The sequence below is a fragment of the Natator depressus genome, chromosome 20 (genome assembly GCF_965152275.1).
Source record: "Natator depressus isolate rNatDep1 chromosome 20, rNatDep2.hap1, whole genome shotgun sequence".
NCBI classification, from domain to species: domain Eukaryota; kingdom Metazoa; phylum Chordata; order Testudines; family Cheloniidae; genus Natator; species Natator depressus.
In genome coordinates, this window is record NC_134253.1 from 27206940 (window position 1) to 27230057 (window position 23118).

The 23118-nt window shown below is 48.2% G+C and overlaps 1 protein-coding gene and 1 long non-coding RNA gene across 3 annotated transcripts in view; one reads left to right on the plus strand and one right to left on the minus strand.

The window, feature by feature from the left end:
• The window catches only part of ATP13A1 (ATPase 13A1), a 28887-nt gene that overhangs the window by 440 nt on the left and 5329 nt on the right, over positions 1–23118 (plus strand). For both annotated transcript variants that reach the window (XM_074935381.1, XM_074935382.1), the window contains exons 2-19: positions 4628–4717; positions 5103–5293; positions 5688–5760; positions 6371–6526; positions 9248–9317; positions 10015–10121; positions 10788–10917; positions 11199–11254; positions 14536–14662; positions 14917–15054; positions 15669–15789; positions 17198–17355; positions 18070–18245; positions 18743–18853; positions 19523–19648; positions 20156–20264; positions 21139–21335; positions 21842–21938. In XM_074935381.1, the coding sequence (XP_074791482.1) occupies positions 4628–4717; positions 5103–5293; positions 5688–5760; positions 6371–6526; positions 9248–9317; positions 10015–10121; positions 10788–10917; positions 11199–11254; positions 14536–14662; positions 14917–15054; positions 15669–15789; positions 17198–17355; positions 18070–18245; positions 18743–18853; positions 19523–19648; positions 20156–20264; positions 21139–21335; positions 21842–21938 (2233 nt within the window). The remainder of the gene's footprint in view (positions 1–4627; positions 4718–5102; positions 5294–5687; positions 5761–6370; positions 6527–9247; positions 9318–10014; positions 10122–10787; positions 10918–11198; positions 11255–14535; positions 14663–14916; positions 15055–15668; positions 15790–17197; positions 17356–18069; positions 18246–18742; positions 18854–19522; positions 19649–20155; positions 20265–21138; positions 21336–21841; positions 21939–23118) is intronic.
• On the minus strand, positions 6193–19386 carry LOC141975177 (uncharacterized). Its single transcript, XR_012635879.1, has 3 exons — positions 19359–19386; positions 9230–9332; positions 6193–6457 (listed from the first exon to the last, which is right to left on the minus strand). It is a non-coding gene; the product is annotated as an uncharacterized LOC141975177 (long non-coding RNA).

Below are 23118 nucleotides of genomic sequence, written 5' to 3' on the forward strand. Positions count from 1 at the left end.
ACCCCCCGCCCCGGCGGGGCGCTACCAAGGCCGGACCCAGGGCCGCTGCGCCTCTCGACCGAGGGCTGGGGGGGCCGCGAGCAGGTTTCAGGGGTTCCGCCGGCCGGGCCAGGCCTAGACCCGCTGGGGCCCAGGGCAGAAAGCCCGAGCTCCGCTGTGCCGGGCTGCGGCCGGGGGCCGAACGTCGTCGCTTTGTGGGGCGGCTGCGGTGGGGGGCCCCGGGCTGTGGGTCACCTCTAGGGAAGCAAAAGAATAAAGAGCTGCCGCCGAAGACCGAGCGGGGGAGCGCCTGGCTGCCGCTGCCGTGCTGCCGCCGCTCCTCCTGCCGCACACCCCCATGGATGTTCTTGCGTACCCCACTTTGGAGACCACTGCTCTAATGCAGGTCCTGGCTTTTAAGAACATAAGAACGGCCCTACTGGGTCAGACCAAAGGTCCATCTAGCCCAGTGTCCTGTCGTCCGACAGTGGCCAATGCCAGGTGCCCCAGAGTGATCCATTCCCTGTTTTAAAAGAGAGAAACAGTTGTTGGGGCACTGGTGGGCTGTGGAATTTTTATAGCAGGTTGCGGGGGGAGTGTCAGAAAGGAAAAGGTTGAGAACCTGTAACCCAGGGGATGCTATGAAGCTCAAAAGTATAACTGAGTTCCAAAAAGACTTAGGTAAGTTCATGAAAGGGTCGGTCCCTCAATCACTGTTAGCCAAGATGATCACCCCCATGCTCTTTGTGTCCCTAAACCTCTGACAGCCAGAAGATGGGATTAGATGGGAGGGCATGGATCATTTGATAACTGCCCTGTTCTGTTTGTTTCCTCTGAAGTATCTGGTATAGGCCTTTGCTGGAAAACAGGATACTGAGCTAGATGGATCATTGGTCTGACCCAGAATGACTGTTCTTATGTTCTTACATAGGGTTACCTCCCTCCTCGCTTGCCTTTAGTTTTCTTACTCTGGAATGGATCTGCCCACTGTCTGGGGGGCTCTGAGGGATATCCTGCCCCTCTTGGTCTCGTCTGTCCCGTGTGGACATTGGAATGTCCATTGGCCCCTCTACGTAACAGTAGGAGGCTCCTCAAGTGTCTTGAGCTTGGATTCTTCCCCTGCCGGCCATAAGCTGTCTGCCACTTCCAACCCCGAGGGCGCTGTAATATTCTGGTGCTGTGTGTGAAGAATTTCTGGATGGAAGAGGCTGTAGAGGTGTAAAGTAACAATCATGAGTGATATCATTTCTGAAAGGCCACCATGGATATCAGTAACTATCCAGCAGGATTGCTTCCCATACTGTGGAAATGCAGCTACTTGTGAGGTGGCAGCTGAGTGTACAGGGATAACTCATTTGCTGTGACATGGCAGTGGTTTAATAGCCATATAGCAACACTGTGCACTTTTAGACAGAAAGTGAAACAGAATGGGAGGGTGATTATGGGTGGGGGTTATGAAACATTTTCTGGTACAGAAATATTTCTCCATTGAACCTGGGCTAGACAAACTGGTCTGCTTTTACTTGGGGCATGTAGGGGAGAAGTGTGTGTGGCTGAGCTGGCCCTGCTTGCAGGCGTGATAACTATTTTAGCGCCAAAAAAAGTTGCTTTATAACAACTGAACTGCTCTGGGTGCAGCTTAGCTTTCTTTGCCAATATTTATTGTTCCAGCTGCTGCTGAGAAGCAAGAGGCACTGTAGTAACTGGGCTGGCTGGTTTGCCTCACTTCATGGCAATTCCTGTAACTGTCTGTATAGCTTCCTCTTAGGAGTAGTTGCATGTCTAACTGCAAATAGTCTTGGCAAAAAACATCTGGTACAGCTTCATTAACTAGTCTCCAGAGTAGTTGGCATAGGTCTGCAGCTGTATCCTGGGCATTTATTAAGACAATCAAGGAGTTCTCAAAGCAAATGAGCCCTTGGAGCTGGCTGCCAACACTGTGGGCTATGTATATCCTAGTGTTTTCCCGGTGTTCTGGTAGTGTTACTGACTAGACAACTTCTTACTGCTTTGGATTGCAGGCAGTGGTTACTAGAGTTGCCAACCCTCAGGATTGTCCTGGAGTCTCCAGGAATTAAAGATTATGCCAGGTGATGAAATCTCCAGGAATTCATCTAACCAAAGTTGGCATCCCCAATGGTTATTCAACGGCCTTGTTAGCTGTATATGTTGCAAATATAGTTATCTTTATCATAAATGTTAAAAATCCAAACCTTGAGCTACAGGAATTAATGATGTAAACAGCAAGGAAACAGGAATTCTTCAGGGTGGCTGAAGGGGTCCTACATGCATGTAATTGCATGAAAATGAGCAAAGGAAAAACTAGGCAGATTATTTGGCAAAATGCTCTGACATCTGTTAGACTGTGGATTAGTTTCTTCAGGGCTGGGGTGGAAGCTACATCATGTGGAAAACTTAAACCGACAAAGCCTTGGAGAACAGGGTGTCGGGAACATTCCTGCTGTGACCACCAGGGTAGGGGCAAGATTTGACCAACAAAGGTGCATACACCTTTGACTAGTCACTAAAGTCCCCCACCCAGCCATGCTGCAGCAGTACTCCTCAATGAAATTTCTCTGCCCTTTGTGCTTTCCCTTTTGTGTTGTTTTGGATGTTATTTTTAGATGCTGGGATAACGTCAGATTAAATAGACTAAAGTCTGGGTTAAACTGCAGCTGGATCCAGAGGACAATGTGAAGAAAAAAAGGGTTAAAATGTTGCTTCTTTTGATTCCTTTTATTAAGAAAATCCCCTTTATCCATAGAACCTGCTAGTGCGAATTGAGCTGCAAGAATGAAACTAAAAGTAGAGTGTGCTCTGGTGGTTTCATTGTAATGTGAGTGGGCTGTCAGTCATCCATTCATGGTATTAATCTGGTAACCTTTGGTCAGCATGAGTTTGAGTTGTGACATGGCAAAGTTTGATAAGATTTTCCTTATGTCAGGGGACAGTGTTCTTATTTCTGATGTGTTCATAATTAAAATCAGAAACGTGCTGTAATGTGGAAAGTAGCATCTCAGAGCTTTTTTTGTTAGTTACCTTTTATTATTAGATGCTTTTGTTGCACTTGTCAGCCTTTCTTCTAAGTAATGAATTTTCCTTTTTCCATGAGTATATGTTGTCTATTCACAGAATCTCCCAATATTGCTAAATGTCAGTTGAGACTTCATTATAATGGCAGATGGAAAAGCCCTGTTGGTTTCCATCTATTCCACTTTCCTGATCCTCGGGGCCAGGACAGGGTTGTTCTCCAGTCCTTTGCTTAGTTTGCCCAACAGGGGGGCTTCCATCACTCCCTTTAGGAGATTCTGCAGCCTAATACATCTCACTGTCAGAAAGGTCTCTCTCCTAATACTTAGCTGTCCGATGCCCACAAGGAACTGAAGATACAATCGGATTACATCTTCCCAACCACCACAATCTGTAGTCAGCCTTTTCTCTCCATTATGTCTGAACACAAAACTCAAAAATTGGTGACAAAACTGGGAAACAGTTAACAAGGGAATCCTTTCAAATAGTCTTGTATGATGAAGGGTCTAAATTTAACAGTCTCCCCCCTCTGTCCATCACCAAGAATCTTCAGAGCTCATCATAACGATCCTCAGCTCCCTATTGTTCCTCCATGCCAGAGTCCCCAAGAAGTTGAGTGAATTCTATGATGTTTGCACTAATCTAGCTCACTAGCCTTGAGTAGAAGGGAAATCATTTGACATTGTTTGAACATGGCTTGTGATTTTTGTTAGAATGGCAATGGTAGGTCTCTGGGAACAGGCTCTTCATTTTTGTTGGGGGACTTCCCACATGTCCTTTGTTTTAAAGCAGCACCAAAGGTTTTCTGATATTGCAAGGACGTAGATGTATCCATCCCAGTCACAGAGAACTCCTGTAATAACATCTCTCTGCAAAGCCAAGTCTTCTCTGTCCTGTGAGGTGCCCAGCTCCCTAGCCGCCTAAGGATGCGCGTGTGCGTACATCAACAGAGTGGTCCAGGTGCAGATGACAGCAACTAGGCATGTAGGGAAGGGTTGAGATTGCACTGACGATACTTGTGGTTTTTACTGGGCATCGTTAGAGCACTCAGAAGTGGAGGTCCCGGTTTGAGGAGCAGCTGTGTTGATCATGTCAAAGTTAATGGGACATTGAGTTTGTCGATCAAATCTGAGACTTTATCAAATTTATGGGAAACTTTCTTTCCAGTGAGATGTGACCTGACCGTCAACAATTGCTAGGCTGGGAAGAGTTTGTGGCTAATGGCTTTTGTATTCAGAATCTCAAGCCGTGCAGTTATTCCCATTCACTTTTCTGTCCTCTGCAGCATGTTGGCTGGACTAAGTTCAACTGATTCCTCTGTCTCGCTCTCCCCATCCTCCTCCCCAGCTCCACCCCCTCCAAAGAATTCTAGGAACTCAGTCTTTCCTTGGGAGTCAGGAATGAGGATAATTTTCATTGCAAGTGTTGGTCTTTCCTGCGTGGTTTTAAAATATCAATGAAAAGTCCAGATAAGCCAGTAGAAATAGAGGAATGTTCTCTGTGTTTAAGTGGTGCTCAGTGTCTCATAATGACTGTACATGGACCCCTCCTGGCTTCCACTGACCTTTAGGGTCTGCGACCTGCTTTACAGAGTGCATGTTTGCTTTGTGTTTTTCAGGAACCCAGTCCTAGGAAAGCCACATTAGCTAAAGTTGTGCCAACCCCAAATAATGGATCTGCAGAGCTTGTGCCACTCCATCGAGACCAGGTACAGACTTAGACTCCAGCTCTTTATAATAGCTGACAGCTGCCTGGGAACTGCTGTTTCTTAGCAAACATACTCATCTCCAAACTGCCTTTCCAAAGCCGCTAATTTAAATTAAAACTTTAGAGCTTGGCTGAAAGCCAGCTGATATCTGTCACACGCAGGGACTAAGAGGTTTTAGAAAGTGCAACATTTGTAACTAACGCCTGTAGTCTCACAGACAGTGTTGTTTAGGAACAAAAGATGTAAATGTCCAGTTGGTCCCATCTAATCCAGCTTTCCCAGCAATTGCAGTTCACTGTAGTATATGTGAAGTGATGTGGCCCTACTGTAAGGGCTCTTGGATGTGAAAGTCTAAATGCTCTTCCCTTCTGCATAATCCTTGCAGGGGGAAGATGGGCAGGAAGCCCTTTCCTTTGAGTTTCAGAAAATTAAGTACTCTTATGAGGTCGATGACAGGAAACAGTTTCTCCCTGTGGCTTTCCCTGTGGAGCACCCCCTCTCCTATTACCAGAATGCCCGAGGCTACCAGGAGGACAGAGAGATCCGAATGGCTGAGAAGAAATACGGCACAAACAAGTGAGTGTTGGGCGGGGGTGGAGCTGGGCTTACCAGAAGTGGTAGGCATCAAACTGTCCATGGGTAATATTCACTAACAAGGATTTCAGGGACTGGGGGGTTCCAGGCAGTGGGATTTGAATGTCCTTGCTCTAGATTATCAAGTTTTTGGGCGCTAAATCCCCCGGAGGAAGGAGATAGCTAATTCCTACAACAGCATCAAATCTGGGCTTTACCACAGAAAGGGCCCTGGTTACAGATTCAAATCCCTTACATCTAAGAGTAAATGAAGAGAAGGGAACAAAGGGGAACAAAACCTCCCGTTCACACTCCAGAGACTGCAGGTAGCTTTCGGGTTGGGATGGTGCCATGAGGCCAGAACACCAAGATTAAAAAGGATTTTATTCTTTCCCAGGGCAGAAATGGTGGTGCCAGAGTTTTTGGAACTCTTTAAAGAGAGAGCCACGGCCCCTTTCTTCGTCTTTCAGGTAAACAAAAGCTGTAACTGTTGTCCCTAGGGTGCAAAGAAGGGAATTCCCTCCAATCTTAGTTTGGGAATCTGAAATCAGCTGGCTGTTTCCAAAAGTGCACCATTCATACACTGCAGTGTCAGCTGTGGGGGCTAGGGGCTGACATATCTTTGGTCAGTCATAAGTGAAAGTTGTTACTGGACAGTGTGTGGTGGATTCTAGTCCAGTTCCCATCATAGCTGGCATGAACCGTCACCTTTGGTAGCCTCAGCAGAGAGGCCAAAGACCGAGGCTAGAGAATGCCCTTCTGGCCCTCTGAGTCAAGGTAGAAGTGCATTAGCAGAGCAGCACGTCGAGGAGGTGTTTGCCTTGTCACTGCACAGACTGTATCTATTCTGTCGAGAACAAAGGCGTTCAATCCCCAGCAAGCCAACACTCTTCGCTGGTGCTAAAAAACGATTTAATATTGTCTGTTTCCTGCTGCTGGGCTGTTACAGTGACATTCCACTGTCCAAGCATGTGTACGGTACAGGATGTGCTGATCTACTGATGGGCTTGAGTTCTCAGGGACATGTTAGCTTCTCTATGGGATGAGTGCTGGAATGGCTTCCACATCTGTTTCCTCCAGGTGTTCTGTGTGGGTCTCTGGTGCCTGGATGAATACTGGTACTACAGTGTCTTCACTCTCTCCATGTTGGTGGCATTTGAAGCTTCTCTGGTCCAACAGCAAATGAGAAATATGTCAGAGATTCGAAAAATGGGCAACAAACCATACATGATTCAGGTAAGTGAGCGCAGAGGGATGATGATCAGAAACTCGGCACTGAGAAACTGGGGAGTTTAATATAGAGCCCAAGAGCATGCAAGGCCCTTTAGACATGGCCTGTAAGAAAGAGCAGAGTTTACACTCTAAATTAGGCACACCTTGCTGAGGGAACAACAAGATTTTCCTGTGTTTCCTGTTTTCTTATGTCCAATTTGCCTTTTGATGTCTTTTGCCTTTGCATGTACTTGTTTAACTCTTGCCTAATTATTTGGAGTCTTTGGCCTTTTCCTTTGAATAGTTTTAATCTTTTTTTTTAAAGTTCAGATTTATTATAAAACACCAAGATTATGTACTGCGCCTGTGTGTGCTCAGCGGGGGGAAAGACGATTGATTGGGAACAATTCCAAAAGATCCCAGCTCAGCTTGGGGCCCCAAAATTTGATCCCCTTCTCCTCTGGTGCTTTCTTTTTCTTTTTTCAGAGTAACAGCCGTGTTAGTCTGTATTCACAAAAAGAAAAGGAGGACTTGTGGCACCTTAGAGACTAACACATTTATTTGAGCATAAGCTTTCGTGAGCTACAGCTCACTTCATCAGATGCATTCAGTGGAAAATACAGTGGGGAGATTTATATACACCCCAGAACATGAAAAAATGGGTGTTTATCATGTACACTGTAAGGAGAGTGATCACTTAAGATGAGCTATTACCAGCAGGAGAGTGGGGGGGGTGAGGGGGGGAGAAAACCGTTTGTAGTGATAATCCAGGTGGGCCATTTCCAGCAGTTAACAAGAACGTCGGGGGGGGGGGGGGGGGAGGAATAAACAAGGGGAAATAGTTTTACTTTGTGTAATGACTCAACCACTCCCAGTCTCTATTCAAGCCTAAGTTAATTGTATCCAGTTTGCAAATTAATTCCAGTTCAGCAGTCTCTCGTTGGAGTCTGTTTTTGAAGTCTTTTTGTTGAAGAATGCCACTTTTAGGTCAGAAATCGAGTGACCAGAGAGATTGAAGCGTTCTCCGGCTGGTTTCTGAATGTTCTAATTCTTGACGTCTGATTTGTTTCCATTTATTCTTTTACGTAGAGACTGTCCAGTTTGACCAATGTACATGGCAGAGGGGCATTGCTGGCACATGATGGCATAGATCACGTTGGTAGATGTGCAGGTGAAAGAGCCCCTGATGGTGTGGCTGATGTGATTAGGCCCTAAGATGGTGTCCCCTGAATAGATATGCGGACACAGTTGGCAACGGGCTTTGTTGCAAGGATAGGTTCCTGGGTTAGTGGTTCTGTTGTGTGGTGTGTGGTTGCTGGTGAGTATTTGCTTCAGGTTGGGGGGCTGTCTGTAGGCAAGGACTGGCCTGTCTCCCAAGATTTGTGAGAGCGATGGGTCGTCCTTCAGGATAGGTTATAGATCCTTGATAATGCGTTGGAGAGGTTTTAGTTGGGGGCTGAAGGTGATAACTGGTGGCGTTCAGTTATTTTCTTTGTTGGGCCTGTCCTGTAGTGGGTGACTTCTGGGTACTCTTCTGGCTCTCTCAATCTGTTTCTTCACTTCAGCAGGTGGGTATTGTAGTTGTAAGAACGCTTGATAGAGATCTTGTAGGTGTTTGTCTCTGTCTGAGGGGTTGGAGCAAATGCGGTTGTATCGCAGAGCTTGGCTGTAGACGATGGATCGTGTGGTGTGGTCTGGGTGAAAGCTGGAGCTATTCCTACCTACATGCCTCCAGCTTTCACCCAGACCACACCACACGATCCATTGTCTACAGCCAAACTCTACGATACAACTGCATTTTCTCCAACCCTTCAGACAGAGACAAACCATTCATAAACCAGTCGGAGAACAATTCAGTCTCTCTGGTCACTCGATTGCTGAGCTAAAAGTGGCAATTCTTCAACAAAAAGACTTCAAAAACAGTCTCCAACGAGAGACTGCTGAATTGGAATTAATTTGCAAACTGGATACAATTAACTTAGGCTTGAATAGAGACTGGGAGTGGTTGAGTCATTACACAAAGTAAAACTATTTCCCCTTGTTTATTCCTCCCCCCCCCCCCCCCGACGTTCTTGTTAACTGCTGGAAATGGCCCACCTGGATTATCACTACAAACGGTTTTCTCCCCCCCTCACCCCCCCCACTCTCCTGCTGGTAATAGCTCATCTTAAGTGATCACTCTTGTTACAGTGTGTATGGTAACACCCATTGTTTCATGTTCTCTATGTATATAAATCTCCCCACTGTATTTTCCACTGAATGCATCCGATGAAGTGAGCTGTAGCTCACGTAAGCTTATGCTCAAATAAATTGGTTAGTCTCTAAGGTGCCACAAGTCCTCCTTTTCTTTCTTTTTCTTGTATCTGTTTGGAAAGTGCATGTGATTCTTGTGTGTTATATAAAAAATATAATTTCATGTGTAAATATACAGACAGAGACACACACAGAATGAGCACCTACAGCAACAAAACACTCTGTGCCCAAGGAAGGGAAAGAGACTTCAACTCTGCGTTTCCACGGGGTAGTAATGGGAAATAACAGTTTTTTCCAAACTGTAAACTCAGGGATGGTTTGTGGATAGCTGGGTTGAGGAGACCGTTTATGCAGATTCACCATTTTTGTGAGGAGCGGGGCTTTTGTTGTAGTTGTCTTGTGATCTATCGCTCTCTCTCCTGTCGTACGTTTCTCTAGCACCCTTCCCTGTAATATCTAAGTGCTCTTTCTCACCTTGCTTTTGTTCTGCAGGTTTACAGAAACCGGAAGTGGCGTCCCATTTCCAGTGATGAGATCATCCCAGGGGATATTGTTTCCATTGGTAACTGCCTGCATGCTTGACACAATCAAAAGCCCTTATGAAATCAAATCACTTCTACATGCATGTATTGACTGAAATTAATTAAATTTACAACTCAACCCTATCAAAATGTCCATAAAAATTCCAACAAAGAATCTTTAAATGACCATGAATGGCTGAAAATTCACAGGCCTGAGAGAGAGAGTCCCTCAAGTTCCAATCCCACAGATCTCTAACTTTATTCTCCAAGATTGGAGTCTAAATATTAGGACTAAAATCAGCCATAGCTGTCATGCTTCATATCAGAGGTTCTAAGAGTGAAAAGTTCCATCCAAAAGCTGAGGATGGGGATGAAGGACGAGGGGGAACAGGATGCTGTCCCCACCCCTGTACTGTGACTCTTTTTTAGATTGCATTGCCCCAGGAGTATTGTCCCAGTCTAAAGCTTGAATGGCAGTAAGAATTGTGCTCCTTTACTTTTAAATCCCTCTAGTTTCAATGCTATCTCGGGCTTTTATGACACTTCTGGTTCACGTCGAAGCTTGTGTTTTGGTGAAGGCCATGGGACAGATTTGGGAACTTGCAAGTGCGACTTGCCCTTAGAAATCCTCTGCATCTCAGCCAAAGCAAAGGGGAATTGCATCCTGCCAGACAAACGGGCTAACAATGGCTAGTTCTCACAGTGAGCTACTTCTAAGCTTTGCTCTCTTGATTTCAGGCCGATCTCCTCATGAGAACCTAGTGCCATGTGACGTGCTCTTGCTCCGTGGAAAGTGCATTGTGGATGAAGCCATGCTGACTGGAGAGTCTGTGCCTCAGATGAAGGTGAGAGACAGGTCCCCAGTAATGCTTGATACATCTTCATTGTTTATGTACCAAGTTTCATTCCAGCCACCGCAGCATCTAAACAGTGCAGGGTTTATAGGTGCAGATCAATCTTTGTGTAAACTCTGGCCCAGAAAATCCGGGTCTGTCTGAGTGTTATCCACCCTCATATCCATGATTGATGATCTAGTAAATGAGAAACAGAATGTCTGTTTTGTCTGGCTGTGGCTGCGGCCGGATTGCAGGGTGTGGGCACAGCCCAGCACTCCCCCACATTCCCCAGTCTGGGCTGCTTTGACTGGGCAGACAGGGGAGGGACGAGCACAGAGAGCTTCAAACCCAGTGAATCTCCCTTATTTTTATGCCAGTGCGTGATTTAATCATGATAAAATAACATTTAGAATAGCCTCCCTGTTGAAGCTGGTGATCCAAGTGTGAGCAAATCCTCTGACCCCAGGATTCTCATGGGTACCAGGCATCTGAGCTAGGACAAAGGCAGAAGCTAAGTATCCTGTTCAAGTCCAGAGTCAGTTCCTGCAGACCGCCCGCAGGGGAGCTGAGAGTGCCTCACGGAGATGGGACCATAGAGGAGCGTTATGAGTCCAATTGTTGGCAACTAACTGGAAACAAGTCCTGCTTCTCTGAGTCCCGAATTCTCTCATTCAGGAGCCCATTGAGGATCTCAGTCCAGAGCATGTCTTGGACATGCAGACAGACGCCAGACTGCACATCATATTTGGGGGAACAAAGGTCGTGCAGCACATTCCACCCCAGAAAGCCAGCACGGGACTGAAACGTATGTACTTGCCAAGCAGAAGGCTTTGGTCAGATGGAATGCCATGGCCTGGCCCACTCCTTTTAAACAATACCTTCTAGTGATGGTGCTGAGTTTGTCACCCTGCCCTTTTAGATGGCAGCTGAAATTCAGTGTTAAAATGAAATAATCTTTTGCTGAAGGCCACCGTGTTCTCCTGGAGGGTGAGAGGATCATGCAGCCCCAGTTTTGTTCTAGCTATAATGTGTGTATAAAAAAGATCTCTACAGAGCTTAATGCTGTTGTTACTGCTCCTGTTCCAGCTGTTGATAACGGGTGCGTGGCATACGTTCTGAGGACTGGATTCAACACATCTCAGGTAAGAAGTGCATGAGAGAACGCCCGTTTAAGGGAGGTAGTTCTGATCAATTGCTGGAGAGAAATCCAAATCAGGTTTCAGAGTGGTAGGTGTGTTAGTCTGTATCAGCAAACGTAATTTGCTTCAAACAGTTAAATTTCACTGGCAGGGACGTCCAGCAGGTCAGAATAGAGGCCCCATGATCTCTCTCGGTAGCTTTAAGTGCACTCCGCAGATCTCTAAACTTTAATGCCCACAATTCTGAGCTTTTTAACTGAATGAGCTGCATTTCGAAATCTTCAACACCCATCCACTGAAATACAGACAAATCCAAGTAGCTTTCGTTGAACTTTTGAGGTTTAATTAAAAAAGAAAGCATTGGACCAAATCGCTGGAAATCTTGAAATCTGTCAGAAAATTCTGATTCCAGTTCTTGCATGTACATTCCAATCTCATTGACACTGACGGTGCAACGTGTCGATAGCTCTTTTATGTGTTGGAAGTAGTGGAAAGTCAAAGTTCGAATATCCCAAGAAAAAACTGCTAGTTTTACAACAAATGCCTTCCAGGCTTCATAAAGATCCAGAACCATTTGCCCTGCACTCTGGAGACAGAGGTTGAGTTTAGGTGAGCGGTGATGTCCGTTAGAAACATGAGCTTACACAGCCATTTGTCATCATCCAGTTCAGGGTAGTTTTGTGCTTTTTCCGACAAAAAGGCCTTGATTGCATCAAAACAGTTTACAAAGCGCACCAAAACCTGGCCACGACTCAGCCACCGAATGTTACTGTGAAGTGGAATGGCGTTATAAGCACTGTCCATCTCGTCTAGCAGTGCTTGAAACTGTCTGTGAGTCAAAGCAGATCGAGCAACAAGGAAATCCGCAATTTGCACCACTGTATTCATCACATTATTAAGCTCTGAATTAGAAATTTTAGCACACAGGTTTTCTTGATGGATGGTACAGTGAAATTTGATTATCGGGTGGCCAATCTGATCTTCAAGTAACTTTACAAATCCCTTCTGTTTTCCGACCATGGCAGGAGCACCATCTGTTGTCACACAAAATATTTTTCTGATGTCAACTCTTTCTTCAAAATGGTTTTCAAAACTTTCCACTATATACAACAAAGGGGGAAGCCCCTTTGTTGTGTCATGCAGGCGTTTTAGGCAACAAAGTTCCTCTTGGATTTCATCAGAAGCACAAATATCTTGCAACAACTGCCAAACGCGGAACGTCGTTTGTATCCATGCTCTCATCAACTGCAACTGCTGTGTCTTTTAATGCAGTCGTCTGCTTTTTGTTAATGTTTTCTGCCATTTGCTTACGCATCTCTCAGCTGTTCTGGCAGAGATAGGCAGTTCTTTTATTCTAGATACGATCGTATCTTTATTTGGCAAATCATTGAACAAAACCTCCAAACTGCTGAGAAAAACTTTTTATATATTCCCCATCTGTAAACGGCTTTCTGTTTTTTGTAGTGCACTGTGCAATCTTGTAACTTCCTTCTGTAGCTTGATTTTTACTTACAAGTAAGCATTTAAAAACACTGCTTTGGTTCTCATATCCTGCTACTGCCTTTTTGATCGATTCAATCGTCTGCTTCATCAAGAAAGGTTTTCTTGTGCTTCATTTCAAAATGTCGTCAAACACTTGATGTGTGACAGACAACACTTTCACAAAAGAAAGCACAAACAGTATGGTCCTTCTTTTGAATAAATCCAAATGTCTGTCCAAGAAGGCTGAAATGAACGGACATCTAACTTTGCTTTCTTAGGAGCTGACATTTCGTCAAATGTACCCCTCAACTCACAGTGTGGGGGGGGGGAATCAAGACAGACGGCATGCACAATGTCAAATGCAGTGCGCTGTTCCATGTGGTGTGATATAAGCAGCAAATCGGGACTTAAAAATTTTTCCAGTGCCAGTGGGATATTTTTAAGGTGGAGATGCTGAGCTCTGCCCCCTCTTGCCCTTGTCTGCACCCCTTACTGCACCAGGCTGGGGCCAGTGGGCCACAGCTGGGGGCGGCTGCAGAGTGCTGCGCCGAGGCCATGAGCAGAGCCCCGGGCCGGCGCCCGGGACCCCAGGGAGCAGGGGGCTGGCGCCCGGGACCCCAGGCCAGTAGCAGGCTGAGCGGGGCCAGTGGCTGGGACCGCAGGCCAGCAGTGGAGCCCCGAGGCCAGGACCCGGGCAGTGTGAGTGCCACTGAAAATCAGCTTGCATGCTACCTTTGGCACACATGCCATAGGTTGCTGGCCCCTGGTCTAGAGCAGGAATGGCCAGCCTGTGGCTCGAGCCACATGCGGCTCTTCGGAGGTTAATATGAGGCGCCAACTGCGGGGCTGGAGCTACAGGTGCCAACTTTCCAATGTGCTACAGGGTGCTCACTGCTCAACCCCTGGCTCTGCCCCAGGCCCTCTCCCCCCCCACCCCCACTCCTTCCCCCAAGGCCCCCGCTCCTTCCCCTTCGTCTCCTGCGCCCTTGCTCCTCCCCCCCGCCTCCTGCACACCACAAAACAGCTGATTGTGGCCAGCCAGAGGCACAGAGATGGAGGGTTATGTGCCGGGGGGGGCTGACGGGAGGCTGCTGATGTGTCACTGTGTCTCTTTGGCAATGCGCATTGGTAAATTCTGGCTACTTCTCAGGTGCAGGTTGGCCTCTGGTCTAGAGGATAGAACCTGGACTCCGAGCCAGGATTCCAGAGTTCTAATCCTGAGTGCCACTAGGACTTTGAACAGATTATTGTATAATAACAGTTACTGTCCATGGGTGTTGAGGTGTGTTTGTAAACACCAGACAAGTGCAAGGTAATAAGCTTTTTTAAATCTGATGGATGGAAAGTCAAGACCGCTTAAATAAAGAGCAGTGAGAAACACACTTAACTGACCAACTGATTGGCATGCTAAAATCCTGCCTGTGGGTGGCATTGCACTGGCAATCATTGTGGTGGGCCAGTGAATGGAATGTATCACATGCAGCAACAGCAGAGAGTCAGAATGCAGGCTGTGTTAATTTTATACAGGTTTCAGAGTAACAGCCGTGTTAGTCTGTATTCGCAAAAAGAAAAGGAGTACTTGTGGCACCTTAGAGACTAACCAATTTATTTGAGCGTAAGCTTCCACTGCATGCATCTGATGAAGTGATCCGTAGCTCACGAAAGCTTATGCTCAAATTGGTTAGTCTCTAAGGTGCCACAAGTCCTCCTTTTAATTTTATACATTTGTCATGTATTTTACAAGAAACTGTACTGCATGCTGCAGAACTTGCTTCTTGCATTGAAGGCAGTTCTCCTTTCAGGGGAAGCTGCTGCGAACAATCCTCTTTGGGGTGAAAAGAGTGACAGCCAACAACTTGGAGACCTTTATTTTCATCCTGTTCCTTCTGGTCTTTGCCATTGCTGCTGCTGCGTATGTGTGGATTGAAGGTGAGCACTCTTTGGAGCTCGCCCTGGGAGCTAGCTTTTGCCAGGAGTGTAGGAATAGCTACTGGTGTATTGGCTGGGAAGGGGAATGGGAGCTGAAGAAGCTGGGCTGTTTCTGTGTGTGGGCATGAGCCGTGACTCATTCCATTTTTCTCCCAAATTCCTCAGTAGTGTGTGCCCCCGATGCGTCCATCTTGTTGTTGTGTGGCACCTTGTCTGGAGCGGAGAGGCAGCATGTCTCTGGTTTTATTTTGTAGGCACCAAGGATCCAAGCAGGAATCGATACAAACTCTTTCTGGAATGCACTTTAATACTGACTTCAGTAGTTCCACCCGAACTTCCCATTGAACTTTCTCTGGCTGTCAACACCTCCCTTATTGCCCTGGCCAAGCTCTGTAAGTACTAAGCCCAGAAGCAGGAATAGAAACAGACTGTGCACTCTGGTGTCCAGTACCCCCAGGACTGCAGCACTTGGCCACATAAAGTGTGTGAAATTGCTGGCTTTTATAAACCATGGCAACCTCCTCTCTCCAAATAGCAATAACTGGGTTGGGCTTCGTGCCCGCCTGGTTCGCCGTATGTGCTGTGTGTCTGCAGGATTCCTGTGTCATTCAAAGCAGGGAGGTGTCTCTCAGGGTGGGGTGGAGGTGGTTCACACTGTTTTGAAACGTGGAAATAGCTCCTAAGTAGAGTGCATGGGGGAAACAAGCTCCCACTCAAAAGTCCAGGTTCGGTTGCTTTTTCAACAAATGTTCTGACCCGTAGCAATGGGTGCCTCACTAGCTGGGTAAACGGCCTCCAAACCGATCACCACTCTTCCTTTGGGGCTAAATCTGACCTTAACGTCACAAGCTACAGAGCAGAAGGTTTGAGGTTGTTAAGTAAAGTGTGGCTGAGCACAGTGGTTTTTGGCTTGTATGTTGTGGAAAAGATCCTAGGTAGCTGAGGACCCCTACATGCCCTTGCTGTGTCTCTGATACATTACAGGGCCCCATCTCCTCTCTTTCAGATGTGTACTGCACAGAACCGTTCCGAATTCCCTTTGCTGGGAAAGTTCAGGTTTGCTGCTTTGACAAAACTGGCACCCTTACCAGTGACCACCTGGTGGTAAGAGGTGTGGCTGGGCTCAGGTAAGCCATGGGATGGGTTCCCATAGGTAATGTTAACCATATTGTACAGTTGGCTCAGTGTGCGATGGGGGTTCACTGCCTTTTTAGCGTCTGGTAGTGGGCCCTGTCAGAGCCAGGATGCATGACTGAGTGGGCCAGTGATCCAACATATCAAATCCTGCGTAATCAGATGTGGGTGACAGTTGAACAATGGAGGCCTAGGCTCCAGCCCCAGCGAGAGCTTCCCTCAACTGCAGGCGAAGGGCCAGTCCAGTGGGGCAGAGAGGATGAATTAGGGGGGTGAAAGAGATGAGCCAAAAGCAGGTTCTAAGCTAGGGGAAGAGGGATCCTGCAAGTTCTCTGGCTATGGCACTTGTGCAGCAATTTGCAGCATCAGAGCCCTTGAATTTGGTTCTTCATTTGGGATTTCATAAGTATGTTCTTAATTGCTAAAACCCTCTGTGCCTCTCTGCACCAGCATGCAGCCCCCACCCTGGTGAGCTGCACCCCAATGCCAGAGTCCCTCATAGAAAAACCCCTCTGGTTTATTTCATTTTAAATCTTACCCCTCAGGATTATGGGAATGTTGTGACTTGTACACTGCGGAGTCAGAAGTCCTCACACTATGGAACATGTGGAAAATAAATATATAAAATCACTGTAACCAAAATATTTCAGGGGTCGGAGTAGTTACTTACAGAATGAACGACAGCCTGGTGAGCGAGGCTGAGTGATATCCACACGCCCTAGTCAAAGGGGTTACAGTGAATGACGAGCAGGTGCAGCTGTTGTAAACAACAAACACTTGTGATTTCGTGTCCACTTGTTCTCAGGCTTATGAGAAATGGTTTAAAACCTCTTGTGTCCTGGGAGTTTGTTAATTGGCTACAGTGAGCATGGGACGTTGCCCAGGTGACATAACCACCCCTGCATGCATGTACCCCTCACTCTCCCCATCTCATAATGTAGCCTGGCCACTGAGTGGTATGTGTTCCACCTGTTGTCTAGCACGCAGGTGACTGTGTGGGGAGAGCAGTTTAGAGTGACTTCTTGCACTAGAAAAAACCCTTTGGAGGCCGCACGCGATGTAATCGCAGTACAATACACATCTGTCTGAGCAGACCCAGCTAGACAGGGTGGTGTGTTGCATGTGCATTCAGTTGCCTTGAGCAGCACTTCTTTGGTGCGCCAGTTAAGGCCTCTTCTTTGAGGAATCTGCTCAATTAGGATGGCTCAGGGGCAGTGGCTGTAGCTGCAGCATCGAGAAGCTGAGTCATTGAGCCAGCTTTCCCACAGCTTTGCTGTTGGCATGAGAAGCACTAACTGTTTAGGGCACTGGGACGGTAATTATTTGCTTGGAGAAATTGTAGAAGACGTATGGCTTTGATGGCCTGTCCAAGCCTATTAACGTAGTCTCTCCCCACTGTAGGGATGGGAAGGAAGTGACGCCAGTGTCTGACATTCCTGTAGAAACCCACCGAGTGATTGCCACTTGCCATTCCTTGGTCCAGTTGGATGACGGGACGTTGGTGGGAGATCCGTTAGAGAAAGCAATGCTGATGGCTGTGGATTGGACTCTGACCAAAGGTAGAGACAATGGCCAATTCCTACGTGTGTCCAGTTGCACAAACTGATACCAGAACCCGTGTGTGTGTGTGTAGATATTAGTGATGATAAAGCTGCTCCTCCCAATTCCATTCTTGTGGGTGAAATTCACCCCCCCCTTTGTAGACTTACGTGGGCTTTGTAGTAGTCTTCTGCCTGGGGTGAGCTGTGCCCTACGTAAACCCTGGTGAGTGCTCTGGCACTGCTGTGGAAGGGCTGCGGGAGACGTTGCGCAGGATTTCTGCAGGGACGGCCTGTATACGCAAGCTGCTGAGGTACACGTGCGCTAGACGCACAGGCAGTAAGCGAGTGTGTGCCAGTGGGGATCAGGTGGGTTGTACTTGGCATGGCTAAGATGCGCGGCTGCTGCCCGTGCGATAGCAGCTATGCTACGTATGCAAGCTGGGCATCACACCCCAGCTCCTCCTGCAGATGTAGCCTAAATTTAGAAATCCACCTTGTGCTGCAGATGTGGCATGCTCAGAAGCAGCTCTTTGCTCAGATCCACAGAGGTGGTCCAGGCAATTCCATCCCTCAGTCACTGGGGCCAGAACTTCCGTCATCACCATGCTGCAAGGCTTGGGTGGGGAGACTTGTTTGTTTGTAGTGAATGATTCGTTCCTGGGAGCTGAGGGAAGTGATGCTGCTTGCAATGCTGAGAAACCTTTCTGGATTTCCCAATCTGTTTGTTTCCAGATGAGAAAGTTTTCCCCAGAAGTATTAAAACTCAGGGACTGAAAATTCACCAGCGCTTTCATTTTGCCAGTGCCCTGAAAAGAATGTCTGTCTTGGCTTCATATGAGAAGATTGGCTCGACTGATCTCTGTTACATTGCAGCTGTGAAAGGGGCCCCAGAGACCCTGCATGCAATGGTGAGCGCAGCACACGCACGGAATGGGCTTTACGACAGCAAGATGTGTCCTAAAATGGGAATCAGTTCATGGGGCCTCCACAAGCTTGCCTGGGTTTGTGTGACTCCATCCTCAAATCCAGAACATGAATTATGTCCTGAAAATGGGCCCAGACGTGCCCTGCCCCCCCCCCCCCACCATGTAAAAACAGTCTCCACTGCAGAGGCTCAACATTAATCCTAGTTAAATCAAGGGTGGCTCAGTGTGTGATGTTCCTGGCCACTCTGTGCTTGTTCTCAGACCTGCAAATACAAATGGCAGCAGAAGGGTGAATATCAGATAAAGTCACTCTCCTGCCCTCGGTGGGGATATTTGTTGCTTCTTTGAGCTCCCCGCTTGCCTCACCCCTACTCAGGCAGGGAGGCTCCTCTGCTTCACTGTGTATTTGATATGAAGCACTGTAACCTGCATATAGTGTTTAACAAGCTGTTTCCGCCCCGCCCCCCCTTTTTCTGCAGTTCTCTCAGTGCCCGAGCAGCTACCGCACCATGCACACAGAAATCGCACGTGAGGGGGCGAGGGTGCTCGCGCTTGGCTGCAAAGAGCTGGGGCACCTCACTCATCAGCAGGTACGCTTGGCTCCAGGCAGTGCTGCTGGAACGAAGGGCGCTGCCACACCCGCTGGCTTGAAGTATTAGTAATAACCCAAATATGTGGTTTCCGTCATCATCACCCCTACTATAAAAATTGTTCCAGCACCCCTGGCTCTGTGCCTGGGCCCCTAAAGTCAGAGCACCCACCCAAAGGAAGGTGCCCACATGAGAGGGGGTGGCACAGACACCTCATAGGGAGACAATTGTCATAAGCCACAGATGAATCTGTAACTGCTTTGGTTTTTTTTATACCTGAATCCTGTTGATTTTATTTTATTTATTTATTTGCTTATTAGCTCCAAGGGACTGTGGCTCAGGTCTCCTGGTTTCTATTTTCAGTTCTGGCACTGACTACTTGTGTAACCGTGGGCACCTTCCTCTGCCTTGCCTTGCCTCGGTTTCCCCACTTGTAAAACAGGGATGATGTGCCTGTGGGAGGAAAGCTGGGGAGGCTCAGAAAGGGGGGCGGTGACTATATTACCAAAAGGGATGCTGTCTCTAGGGCAGCGGAGGGAGAATCCAGAATCATTCCATGCACCTCAGGCTGCCCCTGGCGTTCCCAGTCAGGACGGTCTGCAGTGGATGGGGGTCTCATTGCTCGTGAGACAGCACGTAACACTCCGGTGTGGTTCTTTTCCATGGAAGGTGCGAGAGTTCAAGCGCGAGGCTCTGGAATGTGACCTGAGATTTGTCGGCTTCATTGTGGTCTCCTGTCCTCTCAAAGCTGATTCCAAGCCCGTCATCCGGGAGATCCAGAATGCATCGCACCATGTGAGTGTCTGCAGGAGGAAACGAGCTCCTGCAAGCCGCTTTGCTTGTGACTGAACTCCTGGGACCGTGCAGACGCCTGAGCGACTCGGCCGGCACAAGCCTCTTCCAGGATTGCAGGGCGTGGGGGGGCAGCCGCTGCCCTTAGCTGAGCGTCATTCGTAGAGTCCAAAGCCAGAAGGGACCACTGTGATCATCTGGTCTGACCCGCTGCAGAGCACAGGCCAGAGACCTGACCCAATGTAATTCCCAGAGCAGCTGTCTCAGGAAAACATCCAGTCTTGATTTAAGTACTATGATGGGTGGGGGCACTGGCTAATAACTCTGCCTTGCCCCAGTGGTTGAATTTCCGGACAAGGTGCTGTACAAAGCACCTATGATCATTAGTGTCTCAGGTGGAACCTGGTCAGCGTCCAGGAACTTCTCTCTGTTCTGTGTAACTAAGGCCATGTGCATGTAGCGTGACCACCTCGGTAACCTCGTGTGATTCTACCTGTTTCCCTCTCTCAGGTAGTGATGATCACAGGGGACAATCCGCTCACTGCCTGCCATGTGGCCCAGGAACTCCACTTCATCCAGAAAGATCACACCCTCATCCTGCAGCCTCCCCACAGCAAAGGTGATGGATCCCAGCCCAGCCAACAGGCTGTTCTGATGTAGTATCCAGCCTGGGTGCCTGCACAGGTCACTGGGGTGTAACAGGTTTCAGAGTAGCAGCCGTGTTAGTCTGTATTTGCAAAAAGAAAAGGAGGACTTGTGGCACCTTAGAGACTAACCAATTTATTTGAGCATAAGCTTTCGTGAGCTACAGCTCACTTCATTGGATGTGTAACACTGACCTCTGGTGGCAGAAAGTGTAATGATTTTGCTGCTGAGAGTCCCAGATAATCCAGTGCCCCTCCGCAGGGCCTTCCCCCACACATCTCCGAGCAGGTCACAAACAGCAGCTGGCAGGAGCAGCGTGCGTATGGGCTACCCAGTCCATCACCGGGGGGTCTGAGCACCTAAGTAACAGCAGCTGGAAGGCCTCCCCTTTGTGTGGAAGGTTTGGGGGAGGCAGTGGTGGTAAGGGACTTGGGTTTGGTTTCTAGCTCTGCTGCAGACTCCCTGCATGACCTTGGACAAGTCAGTCTCTTGTGCTCCTCCCCCCTCCCCCCCCCCCCCCCCCCGGTCTGTGAAACATGGGCAGTAGTGCTGCCCTGCCTCCCTGGGGACTGTGAAGATAAAGTCATTGAGGACACTGAGGCGCTCAGGTTCGGTGTGGCAGAGGGGCCATAGAAGTCCCATTGATAGCATAGGGGGCAAGCAGGTGGCCCCACAGTGCAGACTGACTCTGATGTCTGGCAATCTGCCAGCTTTCACCATGGTAGCCAGTCCATAGTGAAAAGGTGCTGCAGACACCTGGCTCTGTGCATTTTCTCCCCCCCCCCCCCCCCGAGTCCCACATGGCAGTGTCTGTGCTGACTCCCAACCCCGCCTGCGTTCTGTTCCAGACTCCTGCTGGCAGTGGCAGTCCATTGACGGCACCACCACGCTCCCCATCTTTCCACACTCCCGGCAACAGCTGATTCGTTACAACCTGTGTATTACGGGGGAAGGGCTCTCTTACCTGCAGACTGCAAGCAGACAGCAATTATTGAAGCTCATACCCCATGTTCAGGTGTTTGCCAGGGTGGCACCGAAACAAAAGGTGAGATGCTCCAGTCCTTTGTACAATCTCAGCTTCTGCCTGTCTCGGTGTGTCCTACCTACTAACAGTAACAGCACAAACCTTACCTGCGGACCCTTCCCAAATCCAGAGTGACTCCAGCACACCACGGGGAGTCCAAGAGTCTCTGGGGCTCAGCACCTGCCACTCACATTCATGTTAACTGGAGCTCAGCCTCTTGGCGTGCTCAGCCCCTTGGTCCTCTGATGAATTACTTATTTCAGAAGATGCAGAGGAGTGAATATTGAGAGCTCTAGGTGGCAAGTCAGCTGCATGATTTCCCGTCTTGTTCACCGTAAAGGAGCCCTCTGATCCGTGTCCTTACCGCCAATATTAAAAACTGAGTGAGGCATAAGACTGGTGATGCTCAAAAAGGGTATTTAACACCGTGCTTTTCAGCATGTGCCCCAGCCCATTTTGGTACCTGGCACACACAGTCCCAGTAGCTTGGGCAGGCGTTCATTCCTGACTGGCACTTCTCACTGTAGGAGTTTGTCATCACAACGTTAAAGGGGCTCGGCTTTGTCACGCTGATGTGTGGGGATGGAACCAACGATGTTGGAGCCCTGAAGCATGCAGATGTGGGTGAGTCTGAACATGCAATGAGGAGGAAGGTAGTGTGTGGCTTCCTGGGTTTGGCTTGTATCCCTGGGCGCAGAATTCAGCATTTGGAGCCTTCTGCAGGCATCTCTAGGGACTTACTCATTTACTGGGGATTTTCCCAGCTGGGATTGGTCAGTAATTAATCTGGCAGACTCCATTTGGAGCTGCATCGTCTCTCCCCAGGGGGTGAAATGAGCAGTAGGCTGGCGAAATGCACACTCACACAGCTTGTGCTTCTACATGGCATGAGCCTAGAGGGAGAAAACTGGCTACAGAGCAGTTACCCTGGGAGTGCTTTATAGAGCGACTTCTTCCCTGCTGCTGCTTCAGCCCCTGAGTGTAACGTGCCTCACGGGGACCCCGGTCTGGGACATCCCTGGGTCACCAGATTGTGTGCCTTCTGAATCGGAGACGTCCCTAAATCCGGATTAATCTAAACTTTCCAGATTCTTGTTTCAGTTGGTCCAGAAAATTCCTTCTGTGAAATCATTTGGTGAGAGTGCTCCAATTGCTGCCCCCTCCCCATTTTATTCTGTTCTGTCTCCCTTAGCAAAGTAAGGTTGAGCTGAGTAATGTGGTGTATTTCTACCTAGGATAGTGGGCCTTGCTGTTCGGCCAGCTGCGGTCTCTCAGATAAAGGCTTTAGCTTCAGTGCCTTCAGTATTGACTCCTTGGTAATACTTAAAACCGTCCTTCAGAAGAGACCAGAGCTTTACTGGGGCCAGGGGGCATTACTGCATTCCCATTTACAGATCTGGACATGACTTACCGAAGGGCATGTCTGCAGTGTCACTGTCACTGTGTCGGGCCCAGGATACTAGAGAGACAAGGCGAGCAAGAGATGAGAAAGGTGTCTTGTATTGGACCAACTGCTATTGGTGAGAGAGAGAGAGAGAGAGAGAGAGAGAGATGAGCTTTCGCGCTGGCACAGAGTTCTTCAGGTCACCTCACACCTTGTCTAAGGTCACACAGAGTTAGGACTGGAACCCAGAAGTCCCAGTTCCCTGCTCTAACAAGTGCTTCCTTCCCCTTCGTACATTTGCTTGGCACCACTCTAAGGTGGGCTGTGAAGGGCGGCTCACGGCTGCTGGGAACTAAGGGTTCCCACTTGAAGTCATTTTGCCAGTTCGGGTTTTTTCTTTTCCTGCAGCTGATGTTTTGG